General features: G+C 51.2%; 1 protein-coding gene across 1 annotated transcript in view; it reads right to left on the bottom strand.

The window, feature by feature from the left end:
• Positions 1-2,843: 2,843 nt before the first annotated feature.
• Positions 2,844-23,905, bottom strand: part of JPH2 (junctophilin 2) — an 88,186-nt gene continuing 67,124 nt past the window's right edge. The window contains exons 3-6 of the mRNA XM_049868709.1: positions 8,835-8,953; positions 5,961-6,649; positions 5,290-5,384; positions 2,844-3,930 (exon numbers count right to left, since the gene is read on the bottom strand). Of these exons, the coding sequence (XP_049724666.1) occupies positions 5,304-5,384; positions 5,961-6,649; positions 8,835-8,953 (889 nt within the window). The 3' untranslated portion in view covers positions 2,844-3,930; positions 5,290-5,303. The remainder of the gene's footprint in view (positions 3,931-5,289; positions 5,385-5,960; positions 6,650-8,834; positions 8,954-23,905) is intronic.

Raw genomic sequence — 23,905 nt, 5'->3', positions numbered from 1 at the left:
AATCAACAGCCTAGAAAAGGAAACTCAGAAGGTTCAAGATGCTAAGGACCGGAGCCAGGATGTGAACTGGTGGCCTGACTTCAGAGCTCATGTGCTCAACCACGCTGCGGTTCCACCACCACCAGGGTGAGTGAAGGGCTTAGCACGCACCTGACCCATAGCTACCTGATTCTATTGAGTGTGGGGCTGTCCCCTCTCTTGGTGGACCATTAAGATGGGGCAGAGAGAGAGGGAGGGAGGGAGAGGTTCATCCTCCATAGAAATAGACTTTTTCACACACACACACACACACACACACAATTAGGAAGCTATTTTAATTTCTGCATACATGTACACTTTGTGTTTTACAGTTTAAGTATTGTTTTTATTTTCTGAATTACAGACTAGGGATGCGCCATGTAACTTTTTCAGGTTTGGAGCCTCCAAGGTCATCGTCTGGGCCTGCATCTCTCCCAGCACAGCTGGATGCTCTGTGGGACCCTCAGAGATGATGAAAATTCCATTCTTGTTCTGAATCCCAAATCTGACTCCCACAGCTCCCAGGGCCCCTCCCTTCTCTGCCCTGGAAGTGTCTGGCCCCTGAGACTTGAAGTTGGTGGTCAGTGGTCATAGGTCCAGCAATGCCCACAAGGTGGTTTCAAGTCCCCCTCCCTCCATGGTGCAAACTACCTTAAATGAACCCAGGACGTGTCAGAGAACTCATCAAACTTCCTAGACTTGCTGGTGGCCTAGACTGGAAGAGGAGGTACCACCTAGACTGTGTCCTGTGCCTGAGCCACCAGGGGGCGCCCGACTCCGACCAAACTCCAGTCTGGCGCTCAGGAATCCGCCTTTTCAAACTGTCCAAGGTGGTTCTAATACAGCCATTTCCCGGCCGCCGCCCCCCCCCCCCCCCCCCCCCCCCGCCCCACACCTCATCACAGCCAGTCTGCAGACCAGCCCACTGGGCTAGCCGCCCACCCGTTCCCTCTGTGGGTGGCATCAAAGCCGTTGCAGATGAGAACAGTTCCCTCCTCACTCCCACCAAATTCCTTCTTCCTTGGGCTCCCTGGATCATCTCAGGGTTTTGAAAAACCCTCTACCACCCATAATCTACCTCATCTGATTCTCACAGCTGCAGAAGGCGCTGGGGCAGGGGTTATAGTCTCCTTGGCAGATGAGACCAGGCCCACAAAGAGGGAGTGACTGGCCCAAGGAGACACACAGCAAGTCAGGGTGACACTTGGAAGGGAACCCAGGGCTCCTGATCACCAAATCACTCCAGGACCTGCCTGAACTAGGAGCCTATGAGAGACACCCTCTCCCTGCAACCATGTGCAGGGGGCATCACTGATTTTAAGGGACCCTTAGTGGAAAGTGTTTACCCACAAATAAGAGCACTGCTTTCCTGCTATTCCTGCCGGTGACCTGCTGTGCGACCATGGGCAAGTCTCTTCTCCTCTCTGAGCCTCTGTGTGATGATGGCCTCTGAGTCTCCTGACTGAGACTTCCTGTGACTGTATAACCGGTGCCTGAATCATCTCCACCCCCTGGGGCTTCCAGGGTGCTCAACCAAAATGCAAGAAGGCTTAACAGTGAGATAATGACAATGTTGTTGTGTGCCGTCGAGTCGATTCTGACTCACAGTGACCCTATGGGACACAGTAGAACTGCCCCATAGAGTTTCCTAGTCTGAAATCTTTATGGGAGCAGAGAGCCAGGTCTTTTCTCCCGCAGCAAACTGCTCCTATAAGGATAGGAGCTGCTGGTTGGTTCAAACCACTGACCTTCCAGTTAGCAGTCAAGCAATAACAATAAGACGACAAGTCTTCATTTCTCAACTGCTTTCTACTGCTGAGCTTTACAGAGCTTTGCCACTTAATGTAATCCTCATTACAACCCCAGACGTAGGTGCTATTATTATCCCCATTTTATAGATGAGGAAACTGAGGCTCACAGAAATGAACAGAATGACTGAGCCAGGACTGGAGGCCAAGGTGATCGGACCTCAAAGGACAGGCCCTTTCTTTTACTATACCTTGCTCAGAGAAACTTCTGGAAGTCTGCTTTAGAAATACAGGCTGTTCCCTGGAAGTTCTGTGGCCTTCAAGCCTCCCCTCCAAGATTGCCCCTCAGGAGGCACTATGGGAAGTGCAAGAGAAAGGGCCGGGACAAGCAGGACACACAGTTCCCCTGCCTCTCCCCTGCCCTCCTGCACCCAGTCCCTCATCCCGGGCCCACAAGCAGACACTGCAGCCTAGCCGGAGCCTGTGAACAGACGCGGGTTTATTATTGCACCGACTGCAGCATCTTGAACCCTCTCCCCAAACACCAGCCCCAAGAAGGCCCAGGAGCTCAGGCATCTGAAGGCTTATCCCAAGCACTGGACTAGACCCCAAAACCTGACCTCAGAGCCAAGACCTGAAGCCACAGCCCTGTCAGCCCTACGCAGGGCCCCATCCAACCCCCTCATTCCCCAGGAGCCCAGAGGAGGAGCCGGGGGCCTGGCTGGCTGAGGATGGAGAATCTGCAGGCTTCTCTCTGCAGAAAGGCAGTCCAGGACTCCAGCTACGCCACGGGGCCCCAGCAGTGCTGGCAACAGCCAGTGTGAAGCTGGAGGAGGAGGGGCCCATGTGTTGAGAGGGGAGGGAAAGCTGACCCCATCTTCCAGTTGCAGAGCTGCCTGGGAGGCTGGCTGAACTGCCAAAGCCCCCAAGATCCAGAGAGGCAGAGGCAGGAAGCAGCAGCCCCTCCAGCTCTGTGGGGTCAGGCAGCCCTTCCCTCCATCCTCCTCAGGAGAGAGGCACAAGCCCTCTCCACACCGCCCCCCCCACCTCCACCCCCCAGCCTCCACCCTCCCCCCCAGCAAGCACCCAGATGCAGAGGCCCGGCGTGGTACAAAACATCTTCAGTGAGGTACATGCAAGCATCGTCTTCTGCCAGGCAAGCCAGAGGGACACCCCAAGCACCCAGTGGGAGCCTCAGACCCTCTCTGGGAAATGCTTCTTGACAGGCAGCCTGTCCCCAGCACCCGCCTGGCAGTTTGCCCCAGGGACATCAGGCAGCTCAACCCCTGAGCCCGTGGGGGGCCTGGTGGGGAAGCAAACAAGCCAATCACAGGGCATTGTCGCAGCTGGACTCCACCAGCCTCAGGGGACAGCAGGGCGACCCCTCACAGTAGCTAATGCAAGCCCCATCTTGACCCAGACACACTCAGGAACAGGGACGATCATAACTGTCCCCTCCCTTCTTCCCACCCACGTTCCTGGCCACGCAGTCAGTGGCTTCCCAGCCAAAGGCTCCAGTTCCTCAGATCTCCCCTCTTCCACTGGTCCAGATGGGAAGCTCCATGGACCCCTGGGAGGAGAGGAAATGCAGACTACCTTGTCCATTCCTCTTCTGTCATCCAGGGCAAGTGTAACCAAGGGCAGGTGGGCGCGGGGTCAGGCTACAAAAGGCAGCGCGGGTCTGAGGGTGTCCCCCTTGTGGCTACAAGGGATCACATCACTCCCTCCGCTTTCCTGGGAGGCCTCAACCCGCCAGCCAGAGGTTTAACAAAAGCGGGGCGGAGGGGGGCATAGCAGAAAGAGGGACAGGATTTAACATTAATCTCCTGATTCAGTGGCTTCTCCCAAAACACACAAAGGCCCAGGGAAGGTCGAGGAAGTGGATGGGGACGAGGGACAGGCGCAGATTGGGAAGCTCAAAGGGCCAGGGCTCATCCCCTCAGGGCCTTCCCTGCGACGGGGTGGAGAGCTTCCGGGGTGGTCCAGCACATTCTATTCCTCTTGGTACTGTCCACCACCTAGCACTGGCACAATGGGAGGCCTCCTTAAACGTCTGTGGTGTAAATGTGAGCTGGACCCTGGTCCAGAGTCCAGTCTTCCTTGGCCACCCTGCCTGGTACTGCAAAAAGAGGGGTCCTGGCGTCCTCAGCAGGAACTCCTGGCTCTGCAGAGACAGCAAGAGGGTCAGGTGAGGGAGGAGGGTTCAGCTCGCTGCAGGCCTTGGGATTGACCTTCCCTGGGGCAGATCCCATAGCCTCAGGCCCCCAGGCAGATTTACTGCTCGGCTCTGAGGCTCAGCGAGATCAGAGACTGGCCCTGAGGGGTCGCCTGCCTCTGGTTATTTGCACGTGTTCTCTTCCATACCCCCTCTACTGTCTTCTGGTTCAGTCCTTCTCATCCTTCAGGTCCTGCAGGAAGCTTTCTCAGATCCCCTACAAAACACGGAATCTACAGGGTTCAAGCCCAGGGCAGCACCTACCAGGCTAATATTGTCATCAACTATTTCCATGGGCAGGAGAAAGATGTGGCAGTCTGCTCCAGTAATGACTTCATCCTAGGAAACCCTATAGGGCAGTTCTACTCTGTCCTATAGGGTTGCTATGAGTCGTAATCAATTCGACATCACCCAACATTTACATGGAACTGGGCAGGAACCCTCTGCTGTGTGTGGGGAGGGGTCTGGGGTAGGGGTTCCAGTCTGCACTAAGCTGGGCTGTGGGAGGAGTCTTTGGTGGGAAGGAGGGGAAGAAGCAGAAACTGTTAGTATCACCCAGCACAGAATTCAGGCTGTAAGGCTGTAAAGGCAGGTCCTAGCAGCAGAAAGGTCTTCTTTGCCAGGTAGATACTCACACTGAGGCCAGTGAGGGCCACTTCTCTTCGGCCCTGCTGACCTCCTTTTCTCAGGGCTGCACCAAGCCTCCCAGTTCCATTATGGGAGAACAGGGAGCTGGAACCAATAGGCTGGCAGCAGGGTTCCAGGAAGGGAGGACAAAGGGGTGGAGTGGGATCTGGGAGCAGAGGGACTAAAGACTGAGGTGGGGTGAGAAAGAAAGAACAGGCCATCCCAGGAGGATGCGTCTAGACCTCTGGGGGTTGTGAGGAGGGAAGCAAGAACCACTTTTTAACGACAGGACTTTTACATAATGAGCTATAAGCTAAGGGGCTCCTCTCACAGTGGTCAACTCAGTTTCTGAAGGCAGGAGTGAGGCCCTGCTGTATGCCCAGCTCCCAGCTGAGCAGCTGTTCAGTAAATGTTGGTCGAATGAATGAATGAGTGAGTGAAGTCCCAGTGAACCAAAGCCTGACAGAGCAGGTGCTCTGCAAATGTCGAGCTAATGAGAGGAGTGTGTAGTGGGGAGCAGGGGGTTGATCAGTCAAATCCCAACTGCTAGGTCAGTGTTTCTGTGGGGGATGTACCTCCATGAGCTCCTGGATGGATGCCCAGTAGGCAGTGGGCCCCTCTGCCCAACACCCTCGTGCCCAGAACTCCTTAAAGGCTACCACCCCATCCTCCCAGCCACACCTGGCAGACAAGGGTCAGGTCAGGAGGTGAACGAAGAGGATGGCCAGGCCGATGTTAAGCAGGATCACCATGCAGATGAGGACAGTGTTGGGGACCTGGGAGTGGTGGAGAAAGGCTATGTGAGTGCCCTGGGCCTCTTAGGCACCCCCCACCCCCACCCCAGGTCACAAGGCTGGACAGAGGAACAGTAACTGGATGGATCCTCCTGAGAGTATCCCCCGTTTGTTCACTGCTGTATCCCCAGCCCCTGGACCACACACCACCAGAGCTGGAAGGGTTTGGGAACAATGAACCCAGTGCCTCTGGGACCGAAGAGGGGCAGGAACCTGGAGAGAGCTGGGCCTGGACCCAGGTGCCCTGCCTCCATCCAGACAGGTGCACCATTCCCAGCTGCTCCTGGCTCACAACTACCTCCTTCTCCAGAAAACTGCTCTCTCCTGATGGGATGCCCAGGGCACCTCCTGCCTCAAGGCAGCGATGGCTCTAAGGTGGATTTATGCCCCAAAGTCCCTGTGGATCAGGTCACAGCTGCCCGTGGCAAAGCCCACGTCTCCACTGGGGTCTTCCCCCTGCCCTATCCTGCTTCCATTACCCTCTCTAGAGGTGGAAGAGGGAACTTGACCTTCCGAACCCTCCTCTGCCACCAGTCTCACCTCTGCCACCAACCTTACCTCTTCCACCTCGACCTCGGGCTCTGCCGCCTCTTTCCGAGCCTTCTTCTTGGCCTTGGTCAGCCCTCGGGCCTCCGTCTTGCGGGCCTTGGCCTTGGGGACGATGGGCTTGGGCTCCAGCTTGGCGGGCGGCTCGGGCTCGGGGTCCTGGGGCGCAGGGGCCTGAGCGGGGGCGGTGGCCGGGGACGAGGGTGCCGAGTCGGACCCGGAGACCTCGGCTTCGGGCTCGTCGTCGAAGGGCGGCGGCGCGGGCGGCCCGGTGCGCACGGCGTAGCTGTGGTAGCCGCGGTAAAGCGCCACCTCCGGCTCCCGCGACGGCGCGGGCGGCGCCTGCAGCGCCTCGATGGCCATGTGCTCGGTGGCCTGGCGCGCCGGGCTGCGGCGGTCCGCGCCCTCGGACGGCGTCACCGACCGGCTGCCCTCGCCGCCCGGCTCGCCGTTCCAGGCGCCTGGGCTCAGCAGGCCGTCCTTGGGTGCCCCCGGCCTGGGCCGTTTGGGCTGTGGGGGCGTCCCTGTTGGCGACGGGGGGCCACCCTCGGGCCGCGGGGTCTCCCGCTCATGCAGCTGCGGGCTCTCGCGGGGAGGCCCCGGGAGCCCCATGGCGCCAGGACCTCGGTCGGGGGGCTCCAGCAGGCTCTCCGAGTTCTCCAGGATCTCCTGGAGCAGCCGGCGCTTCTGATATTCCGGACCTGCCCGGGGCGGCGGGGGGGTGGGGGGGGGTGGAGAACACAGGGATGATGGATTCGAACCCGGTTCCACCTCTGGGTGATCTTGGGCAAGCCACTCAGCCTCTTGAGCCTCCGTTTATTTACTCCACCAGAACTCCCATAGCACTGACCAAGTGCCAGACACTGTTCTAAGCAATTCTAAATATTAACTCACCTTTTTAATAACCCTATGAAGTCGATAATTGGAGCCCTGGTGGCGCAGTGGTTAAGAACTCAGCTGCTAACCAGAAGGTGGGCAGTTCCAACCCACCCAGCCGCTCTGCAGGAGAAAGACCTGGCCATCTGCTCACCTGTCCATCTGCACAGCCTAGAAAACCCTATGGGACAGTTCTACTCTGTCACATGGGGTTGCTACTAGTTGAAATCAACTCACACGCACCTAACAATAACATGAGGTTGATGCCATTATTAACCTCCATTTTACAGATGAAGAAACTGAGGTTCTGAGAGGTCAAATCACTTGCCCAAAGCCATCCAACTGACCAAGGGCAGAGCCAGGACTAGAACCCAGGCAGGCTGACTCCAGAGTTTATGCTCTTAAGCCCAATACTGGTCTCTTTCTATTCCCTTATCTGTAAAAGAGGCCTAATAATATCTTTTATAAATACCATGGAAAGATAAAATGAGAAAATGCACGTAAAATGCTGAGCATCGTGCCTGGCACAAGCCTAGTTCCAGCTGTTACTGTGACCAGCCAAAGCCTGGTCGGCCCGCCCTGGTCATTCTTCCTGGGACCAGCAGGGGGACTGCCGTGATGGGACGTGACCTGTGTAAATCCCACTCAACCTCCCAGACAAGGTCTGTGCTCAGTGGTCTTTCATCTAGTTTTTCCTCCAGTCTCTCTTTGCTGAGCCCAGAATCATGTTTAGAAAACACAAATAAAATCATGTCGCTCACCTTAAAAACCCTTCCATGTAGAGAACACCAGCGTCCTGCCCCAGTGACTACCCGTGGCTCTACCCAAGTGTAATATCTGTATCAGAGCCAGAGGCTCCTTTACTCTGTGGCCTCATTCCACCACCCACTGCCTAGTTTACAGTCTAGCTTCCCTGCAAGCATTCTGTTCCCACTCTCTGTCCCTTTCCACTTCCAGTCCCCTTCTCTTGATTCACCCATCGTACGTAGCACTACCTACTGCAGTGGTTCTCAAAGTGTGGTCCCCAGACTAGGAGGCAGCATCAGCATCACCTGAGAACTTGTTGGAAATGGAGACTCCTAGGCTCCACCCTAGGCCTACTAAATCTGAAATTCTGGGGGTTGGCCCAGCGATCTGTGTCAAGTTTGCGACCCGCTGACCTGGTGAAGTCCTGTTCAGCCTTCAAGATTCAGCTCCCATGGCCTGTTCTGGGGGAAGGCCTCCTCTAACACCTCCCCTGGCCTGACAGGGTTACGTGCCACCTAGGAGCCCCCACGGCCCCTGCTCTAACCACACAGCACTCACCGTGCTGTTTGCAATTTAATCATAATAGTGAAAAAACAGCCAGTTACTAGGAGCTTACTGTGGACTACAACGTGCTGGCACCCTCCATGCATTTAGTCCACAAACCAAAAATGCAGGCCCCATTCTCACTCCCATTGTACAGACTAGGAAACTGAGGTTTACAGAGGTTAAATAACTTGCCCAAGGTTCCAGGACTGGTAAGTGGTGCAGTCAGGGTTTGAATTCACACTGAGTCTGTATGCCTCATCCCCTGCTCTGTTGTCTTTGTGACTCTGTGCCTCTAGATTCTGGATCCCTGCTATGTATGCCTCAGAGCCCAGCACAGTGCCTGACACTTGGGCAATACTCAATTAATGCTTGACTGCAACTGTTGAGCAATTGCAGGAAGGCTTCCTGCCCCCTCATCACCCAGAAACCCTTTCCTCCTCTAAGCCTCACCAACTCCAACTGTCTTCCCTGTTCTGAGCAGAGAGGACAGCCTGAATGGTGGCCAGTCCACAACTGGGAGCCTCGGATACCCCCATAACAATCTCAGTAAGGTAAAAGCAGGAACGTGTCTCCCCTATAGTCCCCTTGCGTCATACCATCCCATGTATGCACTATTGCCCAGAGTTTCAAAAGCTCACAAACATCCACAAACCTGCTTAGGCTTATCAGCTTTCCAGCAAGCAAAGTGCCCACCCATCCTGTTCTAGCTGGCCCTACCTGGCTGGTAGAAGTCTGGAGCCAGCTCCCTGGCCAACGTGCGGGCGATGTTGGACTCTTGGTTGGCGGCCAGGGCGGCCTGTTCTGCTGCCTCAGCTTTGGCCCTGGCGTGGCTTGTCCTAAGGAGACAACATGGCAGAGGCCTCAGGATCCCTCCAGAGAACCACACCTCTGCCCCTCTCCCCAGCCCACAAAGAGGACACCATAGATAGAACATTCATTCACTCAGGTTGTCAGTGAACATTTTTTGAGCGCTGTGGCCCAAGGTGCTCATTACCCAGATTGCTTCCTCTTCTTTCTGGACTTACCGATAGACTACAGTTAGGTGTGGTCAGGTGACTGACTGTGGCCAATGCAATATGGGCAGATGTGCCTATGTTATTTCCAGGCCTGGCCCATAAAAATCTCCCCTGTAATCCACCTTCCCTGTAATCCTCCATAGAGCACTGGTGGCGCTGTGGTTAAGTGTTTGGCTGCTAGCCAAAAGGTCGGCAGTTGAAATCCACCAGCCACTCCTTAGAAACCCTACTGGGCAGTTCTACTCTGTCCTACAGGGTCGCTATGAGTCTGACTCTATGGCAACAGGTTTGGTTTGGGTTTGGTAATCTTCTATGCTCTCTTCTTCCCCTCCCCAACAGCTGATTGAATGCAGAGGAGGCCAAGGCCCTAGAACAGGGTTCTTAACTTTTTTTGTTTCATAGACAGATTCCTCTGGCAGTCTAGTGAAGCTATGGATCGCTTCTCGGAATAACGTTTTCAAATGCATAAAATAAAATAAGCAGGACAATAATACTTTGGACATGTTCTCAGGAGGGATCAGTTCCTGGGAAAGGACATCATGCTTGGTAAAGTAGAGGACTGGTGAAAAAGAGGAAGACCCTTAATGAGATGGACTGACACAGTGGCTGCAACAGTGGGTTCAAGCATAGTAACAATTGTGAGGATGGCGCAGGACCGGGCAGTGTTTTGTTCTGTTGTGCATAGGGTTGCTATGAGTTGGACTGACTAGACAGTTCCTAACAACAACAACAGGACAATAAAGGAATACAATTATATTGACACACTGTTATCAAAATATTTCAAAGAAAAATCTGTAATGTAATAATGTATATCCTTCTTTATTAAACAAAATATCTAGCAGGTCTACTAACTACCATAATTTTATGAACATAAAGGATATTTCAAGAGTATCTGCAACAACAGTAACATGACATGAAAATATATGTGGTCTCCATTGGTGACAAAGAGATGGATACTGCTGATACCATTACGGTTTATTGCCTACTTCCATAATTGAAGAGAATGCTAAATTTCACTTAGAGATCAGTAGAAACAGAGACACAGTTTTTCCCATCTGCAGTGGACACTTAAGAGGGCAGTGGTAGTTCAGTGGTAGAATTTCTGCCTTCCATGTGGGAGACCTGGGTTCAATTCCCGACCAGGGCCACCCATGCACAGCCACCATCACCCATCTGTCAGGGGAGGCTTATGTGTTGTTATGATGCTCAACAGGTTTCAGTGGAGCTTCCAGGGTAAGATGGGACTAGGAAGAAAGGCCTGGTGATTTACTTTCAAAAATCAGCCAGTGAAAACCCTATGGATCACAATGGTCCAATCTGCACCTGATCGTGGGGATCGTGCAGGACCAGGCAGCATTTGGTTCCATTGTGCACGCGGTCACCATGAGTCAGGGGCCGACTTGGCAGCAGCTAACAACAACAACAGTAAACACTTTGGTGCCCTGGCCAGGTCCCTTCACTGGGCAAATGCCCCTATTCCCCAGCTGCTGTGCGTGCTGGCTGCTAATAGCTCACTGTTGCCCCAGAGCATTAGAGCAATGCAAGCCACCTTGTCCCAGAGGTGAAAACACCCACCCACCCACTCACTCGCCCCCATCCAAGCAGCCACAACCAATGGCCAGCCTTTTTGCCCAAAGGGGAACCAACTCTGTGATGTAGTTCCTGCACAGAACTCCTCATGGGATCAGCCTGAAGCTAAATTCCAGCTGAAACCCTGTTTTTGTTCAGCTGCTTCACTATCCTGTTCACTTCTCTCTCTTCCCTGCCTCCAGAGGGGTGAAGAATTAACTTTAAGCAAAGAGTTTGGCCTTGGTTCCTGGCTCTAAGGTGGTAACCTCTAAACCCTTGGATTTTCCCAAGAGGTTGGAGTGTCTTTGTTATACAGGGAAGGCTCCAGACCACGCCTGAGAGTTTATGCTAATGAGATGACTCAGAATGGGGGCTGGCCATGCCAGAAAGATCCACCTCTGGGGGGTGGGGAGAGCTGAAGATTGAACTCAATTACATGGCCAATAAGTCAATCAATCAATCATGTTTATGTGATGAAACCTCAAAAAAAGCTCTGGTGAGCTTCCTGGTTGGTGACAGACATCAATGCACCAGGAGGGTAAAGCGTCCCTGGAGACATAGAAGCTCCGGCTTTGGGACCCTCCCAGACCTCACCCTCTGTGTCTCTTCTTTTGTATCCTTTTCGCTATAAAAATATTGTAAGCTTTCCTGAGCTCTTTGAATCATTCTAGGGAATTATGAAACCTGAGGGAGTACTGCAAGCTCTCAAATTTGTAGCCAGCAGGTCAGAAGTATCATAGTCATATTGACTGGTCTTCCCTGTAGACATATGGATATTACCCTGTCGCTGACAGCATTGTACTTCAGGATATATCCTGAAATGTTCTTTCTGATGGTGAATGCTATACTGTTCCTCTTTAATTTGTTGTTCCCAGCAGAGTAGACCATATGATTGTGTCATAAAAAATGGCCACTACCAGTCCATTTCAGCTCACCAATGCCTAGGATATCGATCTTCAAGCTTTTCATTTCATTTCTTTCCATTCCATCAATTTTCCTTGATTCATACTTTGTACACTCCACATTCTGATTATTAATGGATGGCTGCAGCTGTTTCATCTCATTTTGAGTCATGCCACATCAGCAAATTAAGGTCTTAAAAGCTTTACTCGATCCACGTCATTAAGGTCAACTCTGCTTTGAGGAGGCAGCTCTTCCCCAGTTATATTTTGAGTGTCTTCCAACCTGACCGATCATCTTCCAGCACCATATCAATGTTCAGTGGCTATTCAGAAGATTTTCACTAATTTTCTTTTTTTTTTTTCAGAAGTAGATAGCTAGGTCCTCCTTCCTAGTCTGTCTTAGTCTGGAAGCTCCACTGAAACCTACCCACCTAGGCGACCCTGCTGGTATTTGAAATACCAGTGGTATAGCTTCTAGCATCACAGCAACACACAAGCCCTCACGGTATGACAATCCAAGAAGCTGGACTCTATGAAGAAGAACGTGGCATCGGGATTGGAGGAAGGCTCATTAACAACCTGCGATATGCAAATGATACGACCTTGCTTGCTGAAAGTGAAGAGGACTTTAAGAGGACTTCAAGACTATAGCCTTCAGTATGGATTACACCTCAACATAAAGAAACCAAAGGTTCTCACAACTGGACCAATAAGCAACATCATGATAAATGGAGAAAATACTGAAGTTGTCAAAGATTTCATTTTACTTGGATCCACAATCAAAGCCCGTGGAAGCAGCAGTCGAGAAATTAAATGATGTATTGCATTGGGCAAACCTGCTACAAAAGCCCTCTACAAAATCTTAAAAAGCAAAGATGTCACTTCGATGACTAAGGTGTGCCTGACCCAAGCCATGGTCTTTTCAATGGCCTCACATGCATGTGAAAGCTGCACAATGAAAAAGGCAGACCAAAGAAGAATCGATGCCTTTGAATTATGGTGTTGGCAAAGAATATTGAATACACCACGGACTGCCAGAAGAATGAACAAACCTATCTTGGAAGAAATACAGCCAGAATGCTTCTTAGAAGCAAGGATAGTGAGACTTTGTCTTGCTTACTTTGAACATGTAATCAGGAGGGACCAATCCCTACAGAGGGACATCACTCGTGGTAAAGTAGAGGGTCAGTGAAAAAGAGGAAGACCTTCAACGAGATGGACTGACACAGTGGTTGCAACAATGGGCTCAAACATACCTACTATTATGAGGATGGCACAGGACTGGGCAGTGTGTCGTTCTGTTATACATGGGGTTGCTATGAGTTGGAACCAACTCAGTGGCATCTAACAACAACAGGTCAGAAGTATGGGTGTCCAGCAGACCCCTGAGCTTGCAGCTGGTGTCATGAAGAGGTAGAGTGAACCCCCAAATTTGTAGCCAGTTGGTCAGAAGTGTGGATGGCCTGGGAGTACCTGAACTTGTGTTATGGATGGTGTCTGGCGGTGTGGAGGACTGTGCCCTTAGGCACGAAGTTTGATCCTAACTCAGTGAGGGTGAGATGACCTGACACTAACTCCCTCCGTAAATCACATGCACAAGAATCCCTATCTCAAGCTCCGCTTCTAGGAAGGGTGTGAGAAACTTACAGAGCTGGTAGGTGACAAAGCAAGGGTTCAAACCAAGGCCTTCTGGGATCTAGACTCTGTGCCCCAAACCACAGGTGACTTCCACTCAACAAGGAGGGGTGGAGGAAGATCTCAAGCCCAGAGTTGTCTGATTTCCAAGCCCTGGTCCTCTCCACTATGCCACACTGCCACAATAAGGTTTATTGAATGAAAGGATAATTGGATACGTATGGGCAAGGAGGCAGCATTGAGAACAGCAAGAGCACAGCTTTGGAATCAGCAGCCCTGGATTCCAGTTTTGGCTCTGCTAGGGAGAGGTGAAGGAGCCTGGTGGCACAGCAGTTAAGCACTTGACTGCTAACCGAAAGGTTGGCGGTTTGAACCCACCCAGCAGCTCCGAGGGAGAAAGACTTGGTGATCTGCTTCCTGAAAGATTACAGCCTATGTGGGGACCATGGTCTTGGGGAACATCTAGCTCAATTGCCATAACATAGTTTATACAGAAAATGTTCTATACTCTTCTTTGGTGAGTAGTGTCTGGGGTCTTAAAAGCCTGTGAGTGGCCATCTAGGATACTCCACTGGTCTCACCTGGTCTGGAGCAAGGAAGAATGAAGAAAACTAAACATACAAGGGAAAGATTAGTCCGAAGGACTGATGGACCACATCTACCACGGCCTCCACCAGGCTCAGTCCAATACCTAGATGGTGCCCGTATACCACCACTGACTGCTCTGACAGAGATCACAATAGAGGGTCCTAGACAAAAAAAAAGCTGAAGAAAAATGTAGAACGAAATTCTAACTCACGCACACACAAAAAAGACCAGACTTACTGGCCTGAAAGAGATTGGAGAAACCCTGAGAGTATGGCCCCCAGATACCCTTTCAGCTCAGTAATGAAGTAACTCCTGAGGTTCACTCTTCAGCCAAAGATTAGACAGGCCCATAAAACAACATGACACTAAAGGGGCGCAACAGTCCAGGGGCAAGGACTAGAAGACAGAAGGGGACAGGAAAGCTGGTAACAGGGAGCCCAAGGTCAAGAAGGGAGAGTGCTGACATGTCGTGGGGTTGTTAACCAATGTCATAAAACAATATGTGCACTAACTGTTTAATAAGAAGCTAGTTTGTTCTGTAAACCTTCATCTAAAAAGTACAATAAAAAAAAAAAGACAGAGTTTCCCATAGACATTTGCTAAACCAAAAAACAAACAAAGAAGATTACAGCCTAGAAAACCTTATGGGGCAGTTTTACTCTGTCACACGGGGTCAGTATGAGTCAGAATTGACTCAATAGCACCTAACAACTTGACAACAGGGAGAGGTGAGTGAGGCAGGCATCTCAGAGGCAAAATTTAGAGAGATGCCAAAAGCTTCAGTGATATTTTCTAAAATTATAGTTTATTATGTTTTCGGTGAAGGTTTACACAGTAGTTCAGGTTCCCACTCAACAATTTCTACACAAATTGTTCAGTGACGTTGGTTACATTCTTCACAACGCGTGAACATTCTCATTATTTCCATTCTGGTTGTCCTGTTTTCATTAATCTAGTTTCCCTCCCCCCTTACATTCTCATCTTTGTTTTAAAGTAATTGTTGACCATTTGGTCAATAAATACTATTTTAATGTAGTATTTTTAAAAGTTAAAAAAAATCCTTGGTGAACAAACTATGAATAAAATTTGTAGACAGATCAGACTGTGCACTGGCACAAATCACCCCACTAGCCTTCCCCTAGTCTCGGCCCTACCAGAACTCCAGGACCTGGCGGAAACCTCTTTATGCCTCAGTTTCCTCATTTGTAAAGCAGAGATAACAATTCTTCCCTCTTGGAGTTGCTGTGAACACTAAATGAGAGACGGCCTGTGAAAGTGCTTAGCCCAGGATGGGACCTCCAGGACGCAATCTACCTCCAGTAGCGATGACGATGATGATGATGATGGAGGACGAAGAGAAGAGAGTGGCATTTGTGACATTAACACTGTGTTTGGTACACGCATATCCCCGGGCTCATTTTTCCCTGCACATGAGTGGGTGTGAGACAGTGTCCTGCGCTTTTCAGAACAACTTCCCTGGGAACCTGAAACCCAGGTTGGGGGAGGAGGGCAAGGGCTGGGCTGGGCAAACCCTCAAACTGCAAAAACAGCCTTTTTTGGTAATGTGAGTTGGGAGACTTCTTTCCTGGTGCCCTGAGAAGCTGTGCTGCAGGGCTCTTTCTGCTGGAATGGCAGCCTCCACCTAGAGCCTGGAGGATTCTGGGGGATCAACTGTGTACCCTCCAGGGACAAGGGTGGGGCCTCCTGTAGATGGAAGGGTGGCCACCCAGCCCAAGGCAGTGCAGCTGCTGTGGAAGGGAACACGCTCCTCTGCCCTCCATCCACCAGAGCCTGAAGCCCTCAACCAGCCCCACCTGTGTTGTGTCTCTGATCTCAGGAATGTCACTCCAGCCCTCCAACCAGGAATCCCAGTGTTCTCCCAGACCCTGCCCATGTCCACCACATCCACATTCAATCAGTTGCCAATGCCAGTCTCCTCTGCCCCCTCAGTAGCTCCTGCATCTACCCAGCCTCCCCATCCCTCTGTCACTCTTCCTGTAATCCCCCATCCGTCTTCTCCCTGCCCCCAGCTGCTCCCGACAACCAATGCTGCACACAGCGCCACTGTGAGTTTCTTAAGCCATACATCTGATGGCCTCACTCCTTGCTTAAAATCTTTGCAAGGCTCCCTCGTTGTTAGCTGCCATGGAGTTGCCCCTGACTCATGAGGACTCTTTGTAATCGATGGGGTTTTCATTGGCTGATTCATGGAAGTAGACCATTAAGCCCCTCTCCCTAGTCTGTCCTGGTCTGGAAGCTCCACTGAAACCTGTTCAGCATCATAGCAACATACAAGACTCCACTGATAAATGGATGGTGGCTGTGCTTGAGACGTGTTAGACTGGAATCGAACTCGGGTCTTCCACGTGGAAGGTGGGAAATCTACCACTGAACCACTAATGCCTCTGTAAGGCTCTCTGTTGTTGTTATTGGGTGCTGTTGAGTCGGTTCTGACTCATAGCGACCCCATGTGAAGGGGCAGAATTGTGCCATAGGGTTTTATAGGCTGTAATCTTTATGGGAGCAGATCATCAGGTCTTTCTCTCTCGAAGCCGCTGGGTGGGTTCGAACTGCCAACCATTCAGTTAGCAGCCAAGTGCTTACCTATTGTGCAACCAGGGCTTTTTGCAAGGCTCCCTTCTGTGCTCAAGATAAAGTCCAAACCACTTAGCACAACACTCAAGACTCTCCAGTCTGGATGGGGTATGGGAGGCAGCTCACAGGCTGTTCCCAGGGACCATGACTCTAGTCCAGTGCTGCTCACAATCTGGTCCTCAGGCCACCAGCATCCTCATCACCTGGGAGCCTGGTAGAAATACAGATTCTCAGACTCCACCCCAGACCTTCTGAGTCAAAGTTTCTCGAGAAGGAAGCCAGGAATCTGTGATTTAACAAGCCCTCCAGGCTTCTCTGATGCTCACTGAAGTCTGAGAAGCATGTGCCAGACAGAGAGAAAGAGGAAACCCAGCTCCATCTGGGGCTACTCCCAGTCTGCCCAACCCTCCCGGAGCCTGAAGTACTTTTCTTTAAGTGCCAGGTTCTTTTCTCTAGAAGTTCCTGGGTGGTGATGGGTGGTGAAACAGTTAATGTGCTTGGCTGCTAACCGAAAGGTTACAGGTCCAAGTCCACCCAGAGGCACCTTGGAAGAAAGGCCTGGTGATCTGCTTCTGAAAGATCAGCCAGCCACTGGAGTACAGTTCGACTCAGACACACAAGGGGTCACCGTGAATAAGAGTTGACTTGAAGGCCACTGTTGCTGTTTTGTACTTTTCTTTAAGTACTAGGATCCCTTCTTGAGTTGAAGCCCTGTCAGGAAACGCCGGAACCATTTCTTCTCCTACGGCCACTTATGGTGTCTGGGCCAATGGCCCTGGGTAAGGGTCTCCCAGGGCGGCTCTGACCCTGCTGGGGGAAGGGAAGGGAGCAGGAACTGGGGCAGGGGGAGGGGCAAGGATAAGCCGCTCTTCTTGATTTCATTCAGCTTCTTGCTCATCAGCAGGGTTAAAAATAAGGCTGGCAGTTCTGGGATGGAGCAGAGCTACAGCACACCCGAACCACAACTGAGAGCACCCACCACCCTGGCCTCCGTTCCCCACCTCTGTCCCTACTGCATGCTATAGCGGGCCTGGTTTCCCAGTGGTCTCACCAGGCACGGGTCTCTTCATTTGGCCCAAGGCAGAAACTCACCGGACTTACCCCTGACTCCAGGCCTTTGCTCAGGCTGTTCCCCTGCCTGGATGCTCTCTCCTTTCCTTCCATCCTCCCAGCCTTAAAGGGCCATCTCAAGCCCTATGCCCAGGTATTGGTTCATTCATTTAACACCTACCTATCTGTGGAAGGCTTGGAGTCTCTGGGTGGTTTGAACAGTTAAGCACTTGGCTGCTAACTGAAAGGCTGGAGGTTTGAGTCATGCCTCTGAAGAAAGGCCTGGCAATCTACTTCCAAAAGATCAGCCACTGAAAACCCTGTGGAGCATAATTCTAGTACGACACACATGGGGTTACCGTGAGTCGGAACTGACTCAAAGGCAACTAAACACATTGCCATCGAGTCGATTCCGACTCATAGTGACCCTGTAGGACAGAGTAGAACTGTCCCATAGGATTTCCAAGGAGTAGCTAGTGGATTCATGCTCCCAACCTTTTGGTTAGCAGCCAAGCTCTTAACTACTGCGCCACCAGGGCTCCAAATGAGGGCAACTGGTTGGTTAAAATGAGAATATGTACAGTCCCTACCTCAATGGGTTGCTGGGATCATAGAGCAAGTTCATGTACATAAAGCATTTAGAGCAGGGTCTAGCACACAATAAGCTCCAGGAAAGTGTTTACAAAATTTAAAAAGTGAATTTATCCAGTTAATGTGGCGTGGTGGAGGAGGCTCTTAGTCTGGGAGGCTGTGCCATCCTCTCACACCCCTATACTGAACCTCCTACCCTGGAAGCCCAGTGGAAATCCCCAGACCATGGTGGTTTGAGGCCTCTTCCAGATTATGTTTTATGGTGACCCTTCTCCCCTTCTTAAAGAAGAGCCCCGGCCCAGCTGATAGGCTCCTCCAGTGAGTGAGCGGGTAGGTGACCCCCCCAGTCTAGAAGGTGGGAGGCATAGTAAGAGTTACTGTTTACCGAGTGCTGACCACATGCCAGACACTTGACTTATGTGATAGGCTGAATAATGGCCCAGAGACATTGAGATCCTAATCCCTGGAACCTGTGAATGTCACTTTATATGGCAATAGGGATTTTGCAGTTGTGATTAAATTAATTTTGAGATGGGCGGATTATCCTGGATTAGAATGGGGGAGCGCTAAATGTAATCACAAGTATAAGAGGGAGGTGGAGGGAAATTTGACAACAGAAGAGAAGACTATGTGATAATGGAAGCAGAAACAGGAGTGATGTGCTTTGAAGATGGAGGAAGGGGCCATAAGCCAAGGAATGTAGGCAGCCACTAGAAGCTAAAAAAGGCAAGGAAATGAATTCTTCTCTCAGAGCCCCCATAAGGAACCAGCCTTGTTGATCCCTTGGCTTTAACCCGGTGAAACCGATTTCGGACTTCCGATTTCCAGAACTGTAAGAGAATAAATTTGTAGTAATTTGTTACAGCAGCCGTAAGGAACTAATACAACCTCCATGTCATTCTCAAGACAGCCACATGGGGAGGTATTATCCCATTGTACAGGGGAGGAGTCCCTGGGTGTTACAAATGGTTCACGCGCTCAGCTGCTAACAAGAAGGTTGGAGGCTCGAGTTCACCCACAGGCACCTCAGAAGAAAGGCCTGGTAATCTCACTTCCAAAATATCACTGAAAACCCTACGGAGCACGGCTCTGCTCTGACATACATGGAGTTGCCATGAGTCAGAATCGACTTGACAGCTGCTGATTTTATAGGCGAAGCAGCACAGGTTCAGAAAATCATTTGCTCAAAGTTCGTAGCTAGTTAGTGCCAGAGCTGGCTCGAACTCAGACCCTCTAGCACCAAAGCCTTTGTTGCCCCATGCATTCTGCTACAATGCTTCAGCTCAAGTCCACTTTCCAGAAGGGCCCAGCAGCTGTGACTGGCCGCAACCCAGCCTCTCCCCCAGGGATATTGCGAGGCCCCAAGTTTTATACTCCCAGCATACATTCTGCCTGTCTGAGAGGGCCCAGGGCTGCTGGTTACTAGCAGTGATGCCTCCCACCCTCTTAAGGAAAGGCTGGTCCATCGGGGCCTGGGAATCGTCTGGTTATGTCAGTTGGTAAAGTTCTGGAATATTTTGCACCAATTACTAACCATCAGTGCCCTGAGCTCCCTGTGTGATCCCCCTGTTGCTGTCCTGTCCTCCTGGCCCCTGGCCCAGGACATCAGAATCTTCCCCAGGCTCCGGCAACTAAATGGTTAACCACCTGGAACAGCAAGGGGGCCTCCAGAGCCATTCTGGTGTAGAAATACACCCCCTCCCCCACACACACCAATTGTCAGATACTTTTAATATCTTCCCCCTGCCTGTATCTCGAAACATCAGAAACATCCAGAACATACTCTATTCTCTCTGGGCAGGGAGGACGTTAGGCTGGAATAGCCTCCAGACTTATCTCATACACAGCAGAGAGGTTTAGCGCAGGCTTTGAAGTCAGGCAGACCCAGTGTTCAGTCCCCACCCAGCACTTCCCAGCTGCGTGGCTGCCTGTGAATCATGGTCACGTTGCCTCTGGAAGCCTCATATTCCTGTCTAATCAGTGCATATACCTACACTTTAGGGTTGCTGTGGAATCCCTGGGTGTCGCAAAAGATTAAGCTAACTGAGAAAGGTTGATGGTTTGAGGCAGCCCAGAAGTGCCTCAGAAGAAAGGCCTGGCAATCTGCTTCCAAAAGGCCACAGCCTTGAAAATCCCACGGAGCAGTTCTACCCTGCACACAGGGGTCGCCATGAGTTGGAATCAACTTGATGGCAAATGGTTTGGGTTTTTTTGTTTTTAGGGTTGTTATAAGGAATAAATTAAACCATACCTCTAAAGGCCCCTTCCAGCCTCTTGCTCTAGGGAACCTAGAAGGCTTCAGATGGGCTGTTGGTGTTGTAGTTGTTGCTAGTTGCCACTGAGTCACTGCCCCGGTGAGCCAGCCTGCAGTGGTGTCCCCCAAGGCCCAAGGCAGCAGACAGCTCCTGACTAAATAAGGACAAGGCAGCCAGGAGAGCTTTCTGTGAGCCAAGGAATGTGACAGCCGAGCCCTCCCTGCCCAGCACACACTCCCCCGCCTCCGGCCCCTCCCCAGGTGGGGCTCAGGGACAGGGATGGTATTCCAGCTTTCACTAGAGCAGCCCCCAGTGCCACTGACAGCCCCTCTTGCCCCAAGCCAGGCTGCTCTGAAAACTGATAAGGAGCCTGGGAAGGAATTCTAGGCAGCTCCATCTGCTCCTGGGGCTGGCATGCCTGCTGCCACATGGAATGGGGAGGGAGAAGCCACATTTAGTCCTGGGGCGGGGCTGAGTCCAGCCCCCAACCCTGGAAAATTACATCCCTTGGTTCCAAATGTGATTCCAGAAATCCACTTGGCCCCAGGTGCTGTGCCAGCCACTAGGCCTCCAGAGGAGATTCCGACCCCTCCTGTGTTCACGTCACAAAACCGTGTGACAGCAGCCATGACTGGTTAAGGCGTGGCGGGGTGGCAGGGTGGAGGGGAGCCACAAAAGACACATTCAGTTGAGAGCATGGGTCAGGCAAGACCTCTCAGAGACTTTCTTGCCCAGGTAGCAGTTGAGCAGGAGAATTTTGGCACCAGATGACCTGGGTTCAAATCCTACTCCTATTTCTTCCTAGTTGTGTGATCTTGAGCAAGTTGCTTAACCACTCTGTGCCTCAGTTTCCCCATCTGTGAAACGGGGATGATAATAGTACCAACCTCATAAGGTTAAAAAAAGACCCACTGCCGTGGAGTCGATTCCAACTCATAGCAAGTCCACAGGACAGAGCAGAACTGCCCCACAGGGTTTCCAAGGAGCATCTGGTGGATTCGAACTGCCGAGCTTTCGGTTGACAGCCATAGCACTTAACCACTACACCACCAGGGTTTCCCTCATAAGGATTAAAGGAATTGGTATTGGCAAAATGCTTAGAGCAGTGGTTATATCCTAAGGAATCTGTTTGTTTTGGGTGCCTGGAGAGTTTACTGCTCAAACCAGGGCATCTGAGACCAGAACGGGGGCTGTTAATACTTACACGCACCATGAGCTAGTGCTGTCCCGGGTATGCAGGGCCAGGTGGTCACCTCAGCCTTGTTGGCCACACTAAGGAGCCAACTGAGGCTGAAGATCACGAGGGTGGGGACTACGTCTCCCTCTCCTCTATAACCCCTGCAGCAACAAACACCACATTCGACACATAGTGGGTGCCCACAAGGAGTACTGAAGTTTTGCTGGCTTTAACAGATCTGACCTTCAGATTGTCCAGGAAAAACAGATTACTCTTAGGATGAGGACATTTAAAACTGAGACTTGGCCTAGGGTCCAGAGGGAAATTAGGAAATTCAGTCCATTAATTTAGAGTTATCTATTTTTTTTATTGAAGGGGGCAGTGGTGGTTCAGTGGTACAATTCTCATCTTCCATGCAGGAGACCTGGGTTCATTTCTCAGCCAATGCACCACCCATCTGTCAGTAAAGGCTTGCATGTTGCTATGATGCTGAACAGTTTTCAGTGGACCTTCCAGATGACAATGGACTAGGAAGAAAGGCCTGGTGATCTATTTCCTAAAATCAGCCAGTGAAAACCCTACGCGTCACAATGGTCTGACCACACAACCCATCACGGATGGCAGCGTTTGTTCTGTTGTGAACGAGTCAGGGCTGACGACCGCAGCTGACAACACAAGTTACCAAGCAGAAAAAAGATATTAAGTCCTTCTTTTGGGTCCACGCCTGGTCCCTGGGATGGCTGGATGAGAGGGGAGGGGCAAGAAGTATCAAGAGCAAACAAAACAAAGAGGTACAGGATTCCATTCCTGGCGAGACCACAGTTGACAGAATAATGAGGAAAGATTTGGAGACAGGGCCCCAGACATAGAGAAGATGCCATCTGGGAGAGATCAGGTCTTGGGTGGGCCTGAGGGATATGTTCAGTGGGAACAGATCGAATGGGGGAGAAGGCACTCTGGGGGAAAGCGGGGGGAACAACCTGAGCAAAGGCAGTGAGGTGGGTGGGAATGGGGCATGCTGGGTAGGAAGGGGTATGTCATGATGGCTAAGAGCACAGGCCCTGGGACTGAACGCCCGGTCTGAGTTCCCTGTCCACCCCGTACCCCCTGGCTGATCTTCACCAACTCACATGACTCTCTTTGTCCTCACTTCCCACTACAGTAAGATAGCCACACAGAGATAAAACAAGATGATGCCTGGGAAACTCCACTCCGTTCGTGGAATATTGCAAACGCAGAGCCTACGCTTGTGAAGGAAGAGATTTCTGTCTGTTTTGTTCACGGTGAACCCCCAGAGCCAAGAACACATCCTGGCCCAGAAAAAAAAAAATTTTTTTTTGCCCAGAGGAGGTACTTAATAAAAGTTTGTTGAATGAATTAACAGTTGTTGTTGTTACGTTAGGTGCCATCAAGTCACTTCGCACTCATAGCGACCTTACGCACAACGGAACAAAACACTGCCCGGTCCTGTGCCATCCTCACAATCGTTGTTATGCTTGAGCCCACTGCTGTAGCCACTGCATCAATCCATCTTGTTGACGGTCTTCCTCTTTCTCACTGACCCTCTACTTTATCAAGCATGACATCTGCCTTGGTCATCTAGTGCTGCCATAACAGAAATACCGCAAGTTGATGGCTTTAACAAAGAGAAACTTATTTCCTCACCGTAAAGTAGGCTAAAAGTCCAAATTCAGGGCATCAGCTCCAGGGGAAGGCTTTCTCTCTCTGTCGGCCTTCTCATCAATCTTCCCCTAGACTAGGAGCTTCTCTGCACAGGGACCCCAGGTCCAAAGGACACGCTCTGCTCCTGTCTCTACTTTCTTGGTGGTATGAGGTCCCCCACTCTCTGCTTGCTTCCCTTTCATCTCTTGTAAAATAAAAGGTGGTGCAGGTGACACCCCAGGGAAACTCGCTTTACGTTGGATCAGGAATATGACCTTAGTAAGGGTGTTACAATCCCACCCTAATCCTCTTTAACATAAAATTATAATCACATGTCATGGACTGAATTATGTACCCCCAAAAATGTGTGTATCAGTTTGGCTGGGCCATGATTCCCAGTATTTTGTGGTTGTCCTCCATTCTGTGAAGTACTGGAGCTGACCCACGATCCAATTCCAGAATGTTCTGGCTTCTATAAGAGGGCGCACAGAAGAAAAGGGAGTCCCTGGATGGTGCAAATAGTCAATACGTTCAGCTGCTAACCAAAAGTCCACCCAGACGCACCTCAGAAGAAAGGCCTGGTGATCTTCCAAAAAATCTACGTTGGAAATCCTATGGAGCACAGTTCTACTCTGACATGGGGTCGCCGTGAGTCAGAATCAACTTGACAGCAACTCGTTTAGTCTGGGGTTTTGTTTTTGTTCGTTTTGCTTTGTCTCTAAAGTATGGGATGGTGTCAAGAATGTTT

This window comes from Elephas maximus, chromosome 25, assembly GCF_024166365.1.
Source record: "Elephas maximus indicus isolate mEleMax1 chromosome 25, mEleMax1 primary haplotype, whole genome shotgun sequence".
NCBI classification, from domain to species: Eukaryota; Metazoa; Chordata; class Mammalia; order Proboscidea; family Elephantidae; genus Elephas; species Elephas maximus.
The sequence above is the reverse complement of the archived record's forward strand: the minus strand, read 5'-3'. Positions and strand labels throughout refer to the sequence as shown.